Source organism: Mobula hypostoma, chromosome 1 (assembly GCF_963921235.1).
Source record: "Mobula hypostoma chromosome 1, sMobHyp1.1, whole genome shotgun sequence".
Classification (NCBI taxonomy): Eukaryota; Metazoa; Chordata; class Chondrichthyes; order Myliobatiformes; family Myliobatidae; genus Mobula; species Mobula hypostoma.
The window spans coordinates 179,715,531-179,731,287 of NC_086097.1; the positions used below are offsets into that span (position 1 = coordinate 179,715,531).

The 15,757-nt window shown below is 42.1% G+C and overlaps 1 protein-coding gene across 2 annotated transcripts in view; it reads right to left on the minus strand.

Annotated features, from left to right (window-relative positions):
* The window catches only part of lama3 (laminin, alpha 3), a 321,185-nt gene that overhangs the window by 15,204 nt on the left and 290,224 nt on the right, over positions 1 to 15,757 (minus strand). For both annotated transcript variants that reach the window (XM_063060575.1, XM_063060566.1), the window contains exons 61-68: positions 14,278 to 14,443; positions 11,765 to 11,898; positions 10,072 to 10,228; positions 7,783 to 7,902; positions 6,057 to 6,202; positions 3,679 to 3,805; positions 1,484 to 1,621; positions 246 to 373 (exon numbers count right to left, since the gene is read on the minus strand). In XM_063060575.1, coding sequence (XP_062916645.1) covers positions 246 to 373; positions 1,484 to 1,621; positions 3,679 to 3,805; positions 6,057 to 6,202; positions 7,783 to 7,902; positions 10,072 to 10,228; positions 11,765 to 11,898; positions 14,278 to 14,443 — 1,116 coding nt within the window. The remainder of the gene's footprint in view (positions 1 to 245; positions 374 to 1,483; positions 1,622 to 3,678; positions 3,806 to 6,056; positions 6,203 to 7,782; positions 7,903 to 10,071; positions 10,229 to 11,764; positions 11,899 to 14,277; positions 14,444 to 15,757) is intronic.

The window sequence follows — 15,757 nt, forward strand, 5'->3', positions numbered from 1 at the left end:
CTTACATTAGGCTTTGTTATAACAGTGCAGGAGGCCACAGCGACCTACATTTTGCTCATCATTTCTGTAATACAATTAAATGACCATCTTGAGTGAAAAGACTGGAAAACAGTTTCCTAGGAATTGCTCACAGCTCCATGTGCCGTGCGGATGGGGTGTCTGGTCCGAGAGACTCTCACATATCGACTGCAAGAGACAATTTACTGAGTTAACAAAAGATCCAGGAAACAACAGTATGAACACACCTGCCGTTCTGTTTCCGGACTGAGACATAGTGGTCAGTGCCATCATTGAAAGAGCTTTTAGATGTGAGGGGTCTCCCAAGAACGTTCACCTTCACTTTTCCATTTTCCAGAGAGACTTCAAGATGGTCCTACAAAAGTAAAAGAGATGTTTACGTTCAGAATATGGCAATGGCAGTGTTGCTTAATAATCCAAAATAACACAACATTTGAAAGTCAGAGTAAAGTTAAGTGTCATATTGGGAACGAAGGACTTGATTTTGGTCATTAGCCACACAGTTAGTGTAGGTAACATTGTACTTGAAGAATAAGGAGCAGTTGGTAGGTGGGATTGGATGGGAAAGGGAGAAGGATTGGTGGGATGCCTGTGGGAAAGAGCGGGTTTAGACAGGGCTGATTGCTGGGAGGGGCTAGTGGGGTTGGGGGTAAGAGTGGACAGGGCTAGTTGCTGGTGGATTGGAACCAGATTTGGGTGGTGCTGACTGTGGGTGCATAGTTTGGAATTAATGAGCCAGGAGAGGCTACAGAATAGGTTCACCAGGATGCTGCTTAGATCAGTGAGTTTTAGCTGTAAGAAACTGGACAAACTTGGGTTGTTTTCTCTGAAGCATCGGAGGCCAAAGGGACACTGGACAGAGATTTATAAGATTATGAAAAGCAAAGATAGCATCTTTTTCCAGGGGTTGAAATACTCAAGGACAAGCATATAAAGTGAGAGGGGATAAGTTTAAAAGAGAAGAGCAGGGCAAGTTGTTATACACAGAGTGTTGTGGGTGCCTGAAACAGGCTGTCAGGGAAGACGTAAAAAGCAGATTCAACATTAAAGTTTAAGAGGCTGTTAGACAAATAGGGAATTTTGAGATATAGATCATGTGCAGGCAGATAGGTTTAGTCCAATTCTGAGGGTTGCTCCTGGACTAACACTTACCCCTTCATCAAAAGCTAAAATAACAGATTATCAAGCCCTTATCGCATGGTAGCTGTGCGAGTTTCTATGCACGTTGGATTGCTTCCAGCAATGTCTGTTTCACTCCTGCTGAAACATTTGGGGCTGTGAAAGGTGCTACATAAATATATCAGCAGTGAATATTCCAACACATTTAGCCTTCGTGTACTGGGGTTTACTTTTTTCTCTGAAGGATGGCTTTCTATGCTTTGGAGAGTTTGGAGAACTTTGTGACTACACGACAATCATTGACTGCTTCATCAATTTTTGGTGGAGGAAGGAGGAAGGCACTCACCTTTCCATAAGAAAACAGCAGGGCGTTGAGCTGACTTGTAGAGAAACCGAATCCAATGTAGAAGTTGGCAGGGAAGGAGATTCTGGAGGCATTCAGGCCCAAGAACCCCTTGCCGGTGAAGTGGGCATTCCGTACCAGCTGATGGAAGCAACAGGAGAAACATGAGATCACTTGGCAAGGACCCATGAGTTTGTCCCGCTATTCATCACCATCGTGTCTCATCTTCAGCTCAACACGTCCATGCTGACTATATTGCCTAGTGAGCTAGTATCATCTGCCTGTGTTTGGCCCATTGTCCTCTAAACCTCTCCTATCCATGTACTTCTCCAGATGGCTTCTAAATGTTGCTCATATACTCGCCTCAGTTAATATTTCTGGCTGTTCATTGCAAATGCACATTGTGTGAAGAAGTTGCCCTGATGTCCCTTTTAAATCTCTCGCCTCTGATCTTGAACCTCTGCACTCTTGTTTTTAGCACCCCCTCCCTGGGAAAGAGACTGTGTGTTGTCACCCTGTCTTTGCCCCCATGATCTTATACATCTCTCTCAGGCTACCCCTCAATCTCCTACATTCCAGGGAATGAGCACCATTTTCCTGGACAATCCTCAAATTCATTGGCTCCCTTAATATTCAGACGCTCATCCATGCTTTGATGAAACTCAACACCGAGTTCCCGTAACCCCCAGGGTAGAGATTTCTAAAGATTTACCATTCTCTGAGTGAAGACATTTCTCCTCATCCCTGTCCTCAACAGACAACCCTTTAGTCTGGGATTGTGCCCACTGGTCCTAAAATCCTCAACCAGGATAAACATCATATCAAGGGCTGAAAGGGTTTTGTGAGTTTTGATGAAATCACCTCCTGTTTAAGCTCTCGAACATAGAGGCCAAGTCTGCTCAATCTCATCATAAGGCAAACCTACCATCAATGGAACCAGTCTGGGGAACTTTTGCTGAACCCATCCCTTCTTAGATAAGGAGACAAAAACTGCATGAGAGTCCTCGTGAAATCCCACCAAGGTCCAATGCAAAGATTTGCAAATTACTTCCTATCTTATTCCTATTGTGTTCCAGATTCCTGAAATACTTCTGTCATATGCTCCTTATCAGTAATCTACCTGAGTACCAGTATAACAACAAATTCTTAAGGCGACTTCTGAAAGAGTCTGGAGTGTGTGAAGGAGGCATGCACGTTCTACATAGACCACAGCCTTGGGGTCAAAGCTGGGTTGCTGGACCTGCGAGGTAGTGGATCTCCCTGCTGAATCACAGCACAACATCTTTTTACCAGATAATGTGGCTGAACTGCTACTTCTGGGGACTTCTAGAGAAAAAAAATTAGCTTTTGCCTTCTGACAAATGTGCAGGAACATGAGAAGCTGCAGAGAGCAGTGGGTTCTGCCCAATACATCATGTGATATCCTTCTCATCCATCAATAGGACCTATAGGAGGTGTGCCTCGAGAAGGCAACATCCATCATTAAAGACCTGAGCCATGCCATCTTCTCACAGTTGCCAATGGGCAGCAGGTATAGAAGCCTGAAGTCTCACTCTACCAGATTCAGGAACAGCTACTTCTCTTCAACCACTGGACCTCTAAACCAGTCAGCACAGCCCTAATCACTACAGTAAAGCAACTTTGATCACTTCACACTAAAATGTTGTTCTAATTGTGTACTTTCTTGTAAAAGCTGTGCATTCTTTATCTGTTTAACGTGTTTTTCTTGCAAATGCCTCTTATCTGATGCGCTGTGCCTGTGATACAGCTGTGAGTAAGTTTTTCATTGCACCTATGCATACATGTACTTCTTCATCTGACAGTAAACTCGACTTTGACTTTAAAATTACAAACATTCATTGACCTGAAGCAAACAAAATCTACTGGAGGAATACAATGGGCCAGGCGGCATTTGTGAAGGAATATGACTGATCAATGTGCAGGTGGAGGCCCTTCATGAAGCCTCTCAATCTGAAAAGTGAACTATCCACTTCCTCCCACAATTGCTGCCTGATCCACTGAGCTCCTCCAGCAGCTTGAATTTTGCTCCAGATTCCAGCATCCACTTGCATTGCCCTGAAAGTGGGTTGTGAAAGGTACTGTAAAAATGAGAAATTTTTTGAAGATGAAAGGAGTCACTGCTTTTGATTAGCAGATGAAATTACTGAGAATCAGCCCAAAAGATCTTCAAAACTCACCAACAAATCTTGAGAGCACCTTTTACTGACTCCGATGGTGTATTCTCTGGATAGGTCTTTGTTGTTAGAGGATACCTTTGGATTTTTCACACAGCCTCTCAGTGAAGATTTCACAGGCATGTTTAAACTGCAACAGAAGATGTCACACAGAATTACAGCCCAGTTCATTTGTCCACGACTCTGCTTACCCTCCAGCTGAACTCTCTCCCAGTCAAACACAGGCATTAACAAGTTGGAATTGAATTTGGAGTTGGTTTAGTATTGCCACATGTACCAAGATACAGTGAAAAACTTGTTCTAAATACGGTTTACACAGATCATTTCATTACAATGGTCCATTGAGGTAGTGCAAAATAAAACTATAACAGAATGCAGAATAAAGTGTAACAGCTACAGAGAAAGTACAGTGCAGGCAGACAATCAGGTGCAGGACCATAAAATTTTAAAGTTCCCATCCCCGTAATTAAATCCCTTCATGGGTTCTTCCCTTTTCTATTGTTGTAGTCTTCTGCAGTCCCATGATCTCCAAGATCTCCTCCAAAAAAGCTCTTGGGTGCCCTCAATCTTCACTTAGTGACTGTACCATTAGTTGTCTAGTCCCTGAGTGTGAGAACCCTTTTACTTTCTCCATCTGTAAGATCACCGAATCCCTATTTTCCCTCTGGGTGAGTGTGAGCGGGCACTCTTGTTGAAGCCCTGGATTATTTGACTAATCTCTGAATGGGAGTCTAGGCCAACAAAGATGGATAAAACCTCCAGCTCCTAAGCTGTGAATGGAGCTCCAACCCACAGCTGTAGGGAACCAGCTCCATCACAGGCACTAGCCTCTCAACCACTGAGGACATCTTCAAAAGGCAGTGCCTCAAGAAGGTGGGATCCATCATTAAGGACTCCCAGCATCTAGGGTGTTCCCTCTTCTTATCATCACTACCATCATAGAGGAGGTACAAGAGCTTGAAGATGCACACTCAATATTTTAGGAACAGCTTCTTCACATCCACCATCAGATTTCTGAATGGTCCATGAACCTATGAACACCACCTCACTATGCTGTTCTCTTTTTGCACAATTTATTTATTATTAATATATTTCTCATTGTAACTTAATAATTGTTTTATGTATTTCCCTGTACAGTCTCCACAAAACAACAAATTTCACTACATATGTCAGTGATAATAAACCTGATTCTGATTCTGATTATATTTCTTCAAAAGGGACCAATCATTTCTTGAGTAATGTTACTGATGCTGGGGGAAAGCACACACAGCAACAAACTGGATGGCTATCTTTAAAAATAATCTTTCATTAATTTCATTTATAAATCAAATCAGCTTTTTTTTGCAATACAACTTGTGTGAAGAAAAGTTTGTTGGAGGTAGATAGGAGGGTAAAGAAAGCACTTGGCATGCTGGCCTTCATCAGTCAGAACATTTAGTATAGGAGTTGGGGACTTATGTTGCAGTTATATAAGGTATTGCTGAGGTCACATTTAGTATATTGGATACAGTTTTGATCACTCTGCTACAGGGAAGATGTTATTAAACTAGAAAGAGTGCTGAAGAGATTTACCAGGACGTTACTTGGACTCAGAGTCTTGAGCTACCAGCAGAGGTCGCGCACACTAGGACTTTATTCCCTGTAATGTGGGAGACTGAGGGGAGACCTGATAGAGGTATACCGTACAAGACCTTAAGGGACATAAACAAGACGAGAGCACATTATCTTTATCCCAGGGATCGACAGGGTGGATTCAAAGAAGAATGTTACTCCCAGCTGAGGAGTTTAGGACTAGGGAGCACAGTATCAGACAGAAGGGTTGTCCATTAAGAACAAAGATGAGGAGACTTAGTGTTGAGTTTAATCAGAGCATAGATAGACTCCTGAATATTAAGAAAACCAAGGGATTTGGAGATTGTCCAGGAGAATGTTGCTCATTCCCTGGAACATAGGAGACTGAGAGGTGATCTGATAGAGGTGTATAAGATCATGGGGACATAGACAAGTTGAAGCACATAGTCTCTTTCCCAGGAAGGGGGTTCTAAAATGAAGAGGGCATAGGTTCAAGATCAGAGGTGAGAGGTTTACAAGGGAGACCAGGGGCAGCTTTTTCAAGCAAAAGTTGGTGTGTATTTCAACTGAGCTGCTAGTTGTTGAGGTGGGCACATTAGTAACATTTAAAAGCCAGCTAGACAAGTACATGGATAAGAGTGGTATAGAGAGTTATGGCCAAAGTGCAGACAGATGGGATTAGCTCACTGGACAACACGATTGGCATGGACGAGTTAGGCTGACAGGCCTGATGACACTATGAGTCTAAGAGGTATCTCAGTTTTGCATTCCACTCTTTATTTTCATTTTAAAAAAGCATAATGACATACCTTTCCTTAATGTGCTTTGGTATTCCACCCAGGTAATAGTTAGGGAAGTTAAATTCTTTGACATCGACTTCAGCAAAAATGACACGTTCATTGTTGACGGTTGCAAAAGCACGTATGATGTTTTCCTTGATTACTTGCAACTTGATCTTAGATTAAATTGAAGTAGAAAAATAATTGTTAATTTTGATTAAGTATTAAAGAGTTAATAAATTGAGAAGTGAAAAAAATAACCCCACTTACTGGAAATCCACAGGAATTTAAAAAATATATACTAAATACACTGTTTTTATTTTGCTTTTCTATCCGTAGTTATTCATTCTTATTTATGCTACCCGAATCAAATAGAATAACAATGTTTGCCGCTATTTGCACATACAAAATATCCAAAATAATTTAATTGCACATTTATAATTAGAAGAAAGACTACAAAATATAACTACAGCGTTCGCTTTGGTGGTTCTTTGATAAAATACCACACTCACTATACAACCATATACCAAACCTATATTTGTACTGATCATCATGTACAATACAATATTAAGTACTGTAATCTGTATAAAATACCATATAAAAACCATGTTTAGTATTATAAAGAAATTTGGCATGTTCCTACTGACCCTCACCAATGGAAATAACTCAGAAAATGTGTAGCCCAGATTGGATTGATTTGCTCTCTATCTTGGCAACCATTTGCATATGTTATGTCACCATGTGAGGAGACATCATTGTATGGCACTGAAACATTTGCAAGTGGATTTCCAAGATCAGAGAATAACTCAACCCAACCATCAACCATCCGAGCTACACATTTTCCGAGTTATCTCCAACAATTTTGGGTGTCAAATGCTTAGATGTAAAGATGGTGTCTCTTCCTATGGTGTGAATCCATTTGCAAATTCACTGCCAATATCAGAGAACAACTCAATCCAACCCTCACCAACTTTTATCAGTAGATCATTGGAAGTATCCTATCTGAATGCATCATTGGGAACTGCTCTACCTATGACCTCAAGAAACTATGGACACCTGTGGACATAGTTAAGCACATTATGGAAAACAGTCCCCCCTCCATGGACTCTGCCTACACTTCTTGCTGCCTCATTAATGCAGCCAGCTTGCCCCAGATATCCTCTCTTCTCTTCCCCTCAATTCAGGCAGAAGATACAAAAACCTGAAAAAAAACATGCAACTAGTCTCAGGGATAGCTTCTACTCCACTGTTATAAGACTATTGAATGGTACCTTAGTGTGATAAGGGTGGAATCTTGACCTCACAATCTACCTTTATGACCTTGCACCTTAATGTCTGCCTGCACTGACTTTCTCTGTAGTTGTAACACTTTATTCTGTTGTTGTTTTCCCTTGTACTATTTAATGTGACGAAAAGATCTGTATGGATGGCATACAAAACAATATTTATCACTGTACCTCAGTACATGTGACAATAAGAAAACTGACTTACCAACTGATATACCATATGTGCTCTATTCACTATGTATTATATACAATACTACACACAGTATTGTTCACCGTGTACAATATTCCATACCATGTGTGATGGTGCACATTGTGCCATGCACTTTTCTACAGTACTATGTTAAATCCTGTGCACTATTTACTCCATGTTCATTGGTACAATAGTAAAGAAATAAAATATTAAATGTAATGTAATCTAGTGGTTTTACCCCTCCTACATACTTAAAAGAAAAGCAATGAAGTTTACTTACCACGTTCTCTTTGCTAAGGTCCAATTCTTTCACTGACATGGTAGAGTTGGTAATACTTGATTTGAGATTGTACCTGAACACCAGTTTTCCACCCTCAATGGTCAGAGCACAGCTTCTATTCTGTAATTTATGAAAGATTTGGTTGTAAACCATACTCTTTAACAAAAACATGTACAAATGTTAGGCAGCATCTGTTTTGGGAGCTAGCAATTGTGAAAGATGGCAATGAGATTATCATGAAGCATGCAGTGTTGATAAAACAATAACTTGTTATAAATTATCTAATGAAAGATGCCCTTCCCTTGGTCCAGAAGTAGTTCACAATAATTATCCCAGGGAAGGAAGGCTTAAAATTTGAGCAGCGTTTGATGTCCCTGGGCCTGCACTAGATGGAGTTTAGGTAGGTAGGATCCCATTGAAACCTAACGAATACTGAAAGTTCTGGATAGAGTGGACTTGGAGAGGATTTTTGCGTAAGTGGGAAGGTCTAGAAAATCCAAAAGCACAGGATCAGAATAAAGGGACATCGCTTTAAGATTGAGATGGGGAGAAATTTCTTCAGCCAGAGGATGGTAAACCTGTGAAATTTGTTGCCACAGAGGGCTGGGGATGCCAAGTTACTGAGAGCATTTAAGGTAATTATTTATAGATTCTTGTTCAGTAAAGGGGTTAAGAGTTATGTAGAGAAGGTGGGAGAATGAGGTTGAAAACCATTAGCCATGATTGAATGATGGAGCAGACATGGTCTTCTTGTCTAAATTGAGGACACATTAACTCCCATAGATGGGAGGGATATGAACGAAGCTAAGCTGTTAACATCACCAAAAGTAAGTAAGTCAGTAAGAAAGTCTTGTTTGAAAAGAGTATCTCTAAGGAAAACCTTCTGATTTTCCTCAAAGGATATAGGAAAAATAATATCTGAAGTCTTATCTGTGACTTGCAGCTTTGATGTAGGAACTGGGCAGTACGTAGGAGCACGGTGAACATGAATGGGAGTCTTCCTCTTGGTGAGAGGCGGCAGACTCCAGCACTGTGTGAAAGGAGTGCACTACTCTCAGTGCGCTAGTTGGACTATATAGAACAGGATATTAGAAACATAGAAAATAGGTGCAGGAGTAGGTCATTTGGCCCTTCGAGCCTGCACCGCCATTCAGTATGATCATGGTTGATCATCCAACTCAGAACCCTGTACCAGCCTTCCCTCCATACCCCTGATCCCTTTAGCCACAAGGGCCATATCTAACTCCCTCTTAAATATAGCCAATGAACTGGCCTCAACTGTTTCCTGTGGCAGAGAATTCCACAGATTCACCACTCTCTGTGTGAAGAAGATTTTCCTAATCTCGGTCCTAAAAGGCTTCCCCTTTATCCTCAAACTGTGACCCCTCGTTCTGTGACCCCTTGTTCTATTCACATTCAAACTGCAAATGAAGCACATTGGCTTAATGCTAATTTGGCAGCTTGTAAGTTTCCAAAGCTTCTTTTCGTAGGTTAGAGTTCCCAATGTCTGGTAAACGGCATAGAGTGATTGTGAGTCATAAAGTCATTGAGTACATATGCAGACCCCTTGGTCCAACCAGACCATACTGGCCATGATGCCCACCCAAGTTCCTACACTTGGCCCGTATTCCTCCAATCCAGGTATCTACCCAAGTGCTTCTTAAATGAGACTATTGTATCTGCCAAAGGTTCCTTTGGGACCTTTTTCCATCTTCTCACTACATCTGTGTAAAACAGTTGCCCCTCAGATCGCTTAAATCTTTCCCCTCTCACCCTAAATCTATATCTCATTGTTTTGAACTTCACTATCCTGGGGAAAAGATTGTTACCATCCACTCTATCCATGCCTCTCATAAATTTAAACACTTTCATAAGATCGCCCCTCTTTCTCCTCCGTTCCAAGAAATAAAAACCTAGCTTGGCCAACCTCTCCCTACATCTCAGGCCCTTAGGTCCTTGCAATATCCTTCTAAATCTTTCCTATACCCTTTCCAGTTTAACCATGTCTTTCCTATAACAGATGACCAAAGCGAGAGGTACAGCATGGAAACAGGCTTTTCGGCCCACTGAGTCCATGTTGACCATCAACCTCCCAGTTACTTTAATCTGCTGTTCGCTTTTTTAAACTCTCCCTACATTCTCATCAGCTCCCCCAGATTCTACCGTGCAATTTTACACTAGTGGCAACTTATGATGAACACACAACCCAAAGGGCCTGTCTCTGTACAGTGTGAATCTATTGTGTCCACACTATGAGGGAAGCAAATGATAAACTGCAAAATGATTTACCGCTTTCTCAAAGTATAACAGCACTGCATCTCTTGTGGAAGTTTGAACAGTTTGTTCGATCTTTAACCTCCTCACAGAATTGGTCAGGTTTATAAGTGCGTATCCAGTACCATCAAAATAGAAGCCATCACTTCCTGGTTCCTTGGATGGTTTATACCTGCAAATAAAACATAAATTATTGGTTACCAGGTAACAGCTGCATCGTAATAGAACCCGGGTAACTGATGATGTACTTAAATATCGGACGTTCTCTCTTACACCCTCACCCCTGTCAGGAAGATACAAAAGCTTGAAAACATGTTACCACCAGGCTCAAGGACAGCTTCCACCCTGCTGTAAAACTCAGCCTCTCGAACGGACCTCTCACGCGAGAAGACGAACGGAGCTCTCACGTGAGAAGACGAACGGACCTCTCACGCTGAAAGATGAATGGACCTCTCACATGAGAAGATGAATGTAGAAATGTAGGGGTAACCTTAAAGAAGTGTTTAAAATTATGATGGACGTCCAAAGGTAGAAGGTAGCAGTTCTTTCCCCCAGGGTAAGGGAGTCCAAAATCAGGGGATACACATTTGAAGTGAAAGGGGTAAGATTTAAAAGGAACCTGAGGGGCAACTTTTTCACACATAGGGGGATGTTTATGCAACAAGCTGCCAGAGGAAGCGGTTGAAGTTGGTACAATAGCATTATTTAAGGAGGAGTTGGATAGGTACAGAGAGGAGTAGGCCTTAGAGAGATATGGGCCGAATGCAGGAAATTGGGACTAGCTGAGTGGGCGCTGTGGTCAGCATGGACTGGTTGAGCCAAACGACCTGTGTGCATGCTATAATGATCTACGACTCTATGATTTGCGATTTCCAAATGTACCTCACTGTGGCCCTTGCACTTTATTTGTCTACCTTGGCATTGATTTATTACTGTCACATGTACTGATATCCAATGAAAAGGATTGCCTTGCATACTGCTTATACAGATGAAATCATTACACAGTGTACTAAGGCAGAACAAGGTAAAAAAAATAAGAATGAAAGGTGAAATATTTAAGAGAAACCTGAGGGGGAACTTCTTCACTCAGAAGGTGGTGAGAGTGCTGAATGAGCTGCCAGTGCAAGGGGTGGATGCGGGTTGAACAACATTTAAGAGAAATTCGGATAGGTACATGGATGGGAGGGTTGTGGAGGGCTATGGTCCGTGTGCAGGTCGATGGGATAATAGTTCAGCATGGACTGTTTCTGTGTTGTAGTGTATGATGAGTCCATGATTCTAATGCAAAATGAAGTGTTACAGAGAAGCTTCTGTAAGATCTCCATTGCTCCAGAGAAATCAACCCATTTGTCTGACATCTCCTTATATCTTATGTCCTCTAATACAGGCAGCATCCTGCCACTACTTCCTGACAGGGGTTTTGACTGTGAGCAGCGGGGTCTCTTGAACAGCCTCTCAAATGGATATCAAAGGCACGATTTTGAAGATTGGCATTGATAAAGCAGCTCAGCTGGTCACTTACCGCTGTTCTTGGGAGCTTGCTGTGTACAAATAACATTACAACAGAACTTCAAAGCACCTTCGAATGTTCTGAGGTTGTGAAGTGTTCTACATAAATGTAGATCTTTCAATTTTAAGATAGAGAATAGTTCTTCAGAAAAAATGCGATTCAAATACCTACTCCAGGAGTAAACATCAATGAACCTACCTTTCACAGGGTCTGTCTTCTGTAGTGTTAATGTTGTATATTTCCTTAAAGTTATACAGGCTGATTAGTTTTTCATTCAGAAAGCCAAGTTCAATGCAGCCTTTATATCTTCGATAATTTAATGTATCAGGAGGCTGGGTGATAAGAAAAAGTACTTGCAATTAAAACAACTTGCATTAAAGGAACCAGTAAGGCTGAGTTTCAGAATTAGAATAGGAACCGGAATCAGAATCAGAATCAGGTTTATTGGGACGGCACAGTGGCAGGGTGCTACGGTGTTACACTAGTTACACAGTACCAGTGACCAGGATTCAATTCTGACACCATTCATTCTCCCTGCAATGGCATGGTTTCCTACGGGTCATCTATTTTCCACCCACATTCAAAGATGCACGGGGAGTAAGTTAATTGATCACATTTAAGATTCTAGATTGTCTAATGTCATTTACTGTACACGAGTGTAAAGGAGAATTAAATATTTGTTACTCCAGATCCGATGCAGCACAAAAAAACATAAAAGATAAAGAACACAATAATAATAAAAAGCACAATAAATATAAATACACAAGATAGCTTATATACATCAATTGACTGACTGTCCATAAAGTGACACTAGACTGGACATAAGGTGACTGTACATTGTGACGGAGGTCTTGATCAGCCTGACTGCTCGGGAAAAGGAACTGTTTTTCAATCTGATGGTCCTGTTGTGGATATTACGTAGTCTCCTCCCTGATGGGAACGGGACAAACAGACCACGAGCGGGGTGGGTAGGAATGTCCGGGGTGGAAAGGGGTCTCTGATTATGTTGGCTGCTTTACCAAAGCAGCAGGAAATGTAGATGCAGAAGTAGAGTCCCAAGCACAGCAAAGGCCCTTTGGCCCATTAGTTCAATGCTATCACAATGCACCTTTTCTATCTTATTCTCCACACATTTCCGTTCAGCTCTAGATTCTACCGGGGGAAGCTATAGTGGCCTTTTAACCCAATGATCCACATGATTTTGGGATGTGGGAGAAAACCAGACCACCTATTCAGAGAGAATCAACTAATACCCAAGGTCTGGTTTGAACCCAGATCTCTGGAACTGGAATAAAGGAAAGAAATATTCAGTGGTCCTCTGCCCTCTCCTATTGGACTCTTTATTTTTCAGCTCTTTTCCTCTTCCACCTATCACATCATTCCCCCTCCCACAACACCCCCACCTAGTCGCACCAATCACCTGGCAGCTTATACACATCCCCTTTCCCCCACCTTCTTATTCTGGCGACTGCTCCTTTCTTTTCCAGTCCCGATGAAGGGTCTCAGCTCGAAACGCCAACTGTTTATTCCCCTCCCCCATAGATGCTGCATGATTTAGCAAGTTCCTCCAGCATCCACAGAATCTCCTGGGACTCCCTCTTTTAGAAAAGCTGCTAAGTCACTTATTTATTTTTCAGGATGTTGGTGAGGCAAGTACATATTGCCCAATCCTGCCTGCCCTGCCTTGCTGGTCTTTGCAGAAGACATTTAAAAAGCCAACTACACCAACAGGTCTGAGTCACATTGGGGGTACAACACTTGATTTCCTCCCCTGAAGTAGTGTTTTTTTTCTAATCCAGTACTTGGGTACTCCCATTGCTAATGTAAACTTTCTAAAAAAATTCCAGACGATAAACTGAATTTCACTGAAGCATCAGAGGCTGATGAAAGACCTGACAGAAGAACTACATACATTTCAAGCACAGTGTAGCGTAGTGGTTAGTGCAACACCATTACAGCTCGGTTTGTTGCAGTTTGGTGTTCAATCCCAGCAAACTCTGTACGTTCTCCCTGTAGAGTGCATGGGTTTTCTCCCACAGTCCAAAGACGTACCAGTTATTAAGTTAATTTGTCACTGTAAATTGTCCCAAATTTAGACTAGGGTTAAATTGGGGGTTGCTGGGAGGCACGACTCGAAGGGCCGTAAGGGCCTATTCCATGCTGTAACTAAGTAAATTATGAGAGCCATAAAACAGGGAGGTAAATTATTTCTCCCAAATGTAAAGTGTCAAATACAGGGCATAGGTTTGAGGTGAGGTGGTGGGGGAGCAGTGAAGTTTAAAGGAGATGTGTAAGGCAAGTTTTGTTACACGGAGTGGTGGGTGTATGAAATGCATTGCCAGGGGTTAGTAGCAGCAGATATAATAGAGGTGTTTAAGAAGCATTTAGGCAGGTAAGGAATGGAGGAATATGATATTTCTGAATAGTTCACGAACTCATGAACGCTACTTTGTTATTCCTTTTTCTGCACTTTATTTATGTTTGTAATTGATAGTAATTATTTATCTTTGCACTGTGCCGCTGCTGGAAAGCAACAAATTTCATGTCACATACATCGGTGATAGCTAATCTGATTCTGATTTTTAGTTCAAATTGGCATTGTGGTCTGCACAGACACTGAGGCAAAGGGTTTATTCATGTGCTGTTTTATGTTCTATGTTCCGAGGCATAAAGTACAACATCCTTAAGAGTACGCAATGAATGATCTTTACCGTAAATGTCGGGGGAAATCCTCCAACGTAGAAGACAGCTTCCTTTGGATCCAGGTTGAGCAAGAGGTCATCTCCAACTGCAGTTGCAAACTGTGTTTGGCTGTTAATGAGCTTGCCACTGAAGGGGCTGACCTGGCTATTGTTTAGAGACCCATACTGCATGATCCTGGAACAGAAGAGTGGTCATGTAGAATATTGGACTTTCTGTGAGGAATGGGCCAAATTCCTGAGGAATCCGCACTTGGGGTTTTGCTTGTATTTGGGTAGGTTTTGTAGTGGTTGTATTGTGAAGTAATGCAACCAGAAGACCATAAAATATAGGAGCAGAATTAGGCCACTTTGGCCTATCAAATCTGCCTCAGCACTCAATCATGGCTGATTTTTTTCAACCACATTCTCCCACCTTCTCCCTGTAACTTTTAACTCACCCTTACCAGTCAAGAACCAATCAATCTCTGTCTTAAATACGCCAATGACTTGGTCTTTGTAGCCCCCTGCAGCAATGAATTCCACAGATTCAACACCCTCTAGCTGAAGAAATTCCTCCTTATCTTAGTACTAAAAGGATGTCCCTTTATTCTGAGGCTGTGTCGGGAGAGGATAGACTCTCCCATTGATGGAAACATCCTCTCCATGTCCACTCCATCCAGGCCATGTAGTGGCCAGTATATTTCAGTGAGATTCCTTCTTCAGCCACATTCTCCATTGAGTACAGCCTCAGAGACAGGGCCACCCGTGTTTTGGTCATATTGACCTATGACAGAGTGAGAATGGTGGCAAATTTACATACATAGGAGTCATTCAGAAAAAGGGGACCCAGACTGAGTCTTCCCCCTCCAGTAGTGGACCTGGTCCTCCACACACACATCAGGCACTGCTTAAATGTGGGGAGAGCTTCCACCTCTCCCACATTCTGAGTTTTGAACCCACTATCCAATGAAAGACAGGAAACACGAGGAAATCTGAAGATGCTGGAAATTCAAGCAACACACACAAAAAATGCTGGTGAACGCAGCAGGCCAGGCAGCATCTATAGGAAGAGGTACAGTCGACGTTTCGGGCCGAGACCCTTTGTCAGGACTAATTGAAAGAAGAGATAGTAAGAGATTTGAAAGTTGGAGGGGGAGGGGGAGATCCGAAATGATAGGAGAAGACAGGAGGGGGAGGGACAGAGCTAAGAGCTGGAATGTTGATTGGCAAAAGGGATACGAGGCTGGGGAAGGGAGAGGATCATGGGACAGGAGGCCTAGGGAGAAAGAAAGGGGGAGGGGGGGGAAACCCAGAGGATGGGCAAGTAGTGAGAAGGACAGAGGGAGAAAAAAGGAGAAAGAATAAATAAATAAAAAACGAATGAGGTACGAAGGGGAGGTGGGGCATTAACGGAAGTTAAAGAAGTCAATGTTCATGCCACCAAGTTGGAGGCTACCCAGACGGAATATAAGGTGTTGTTTTTCCAACCTGAGTGTGGCTTCATCTTGAC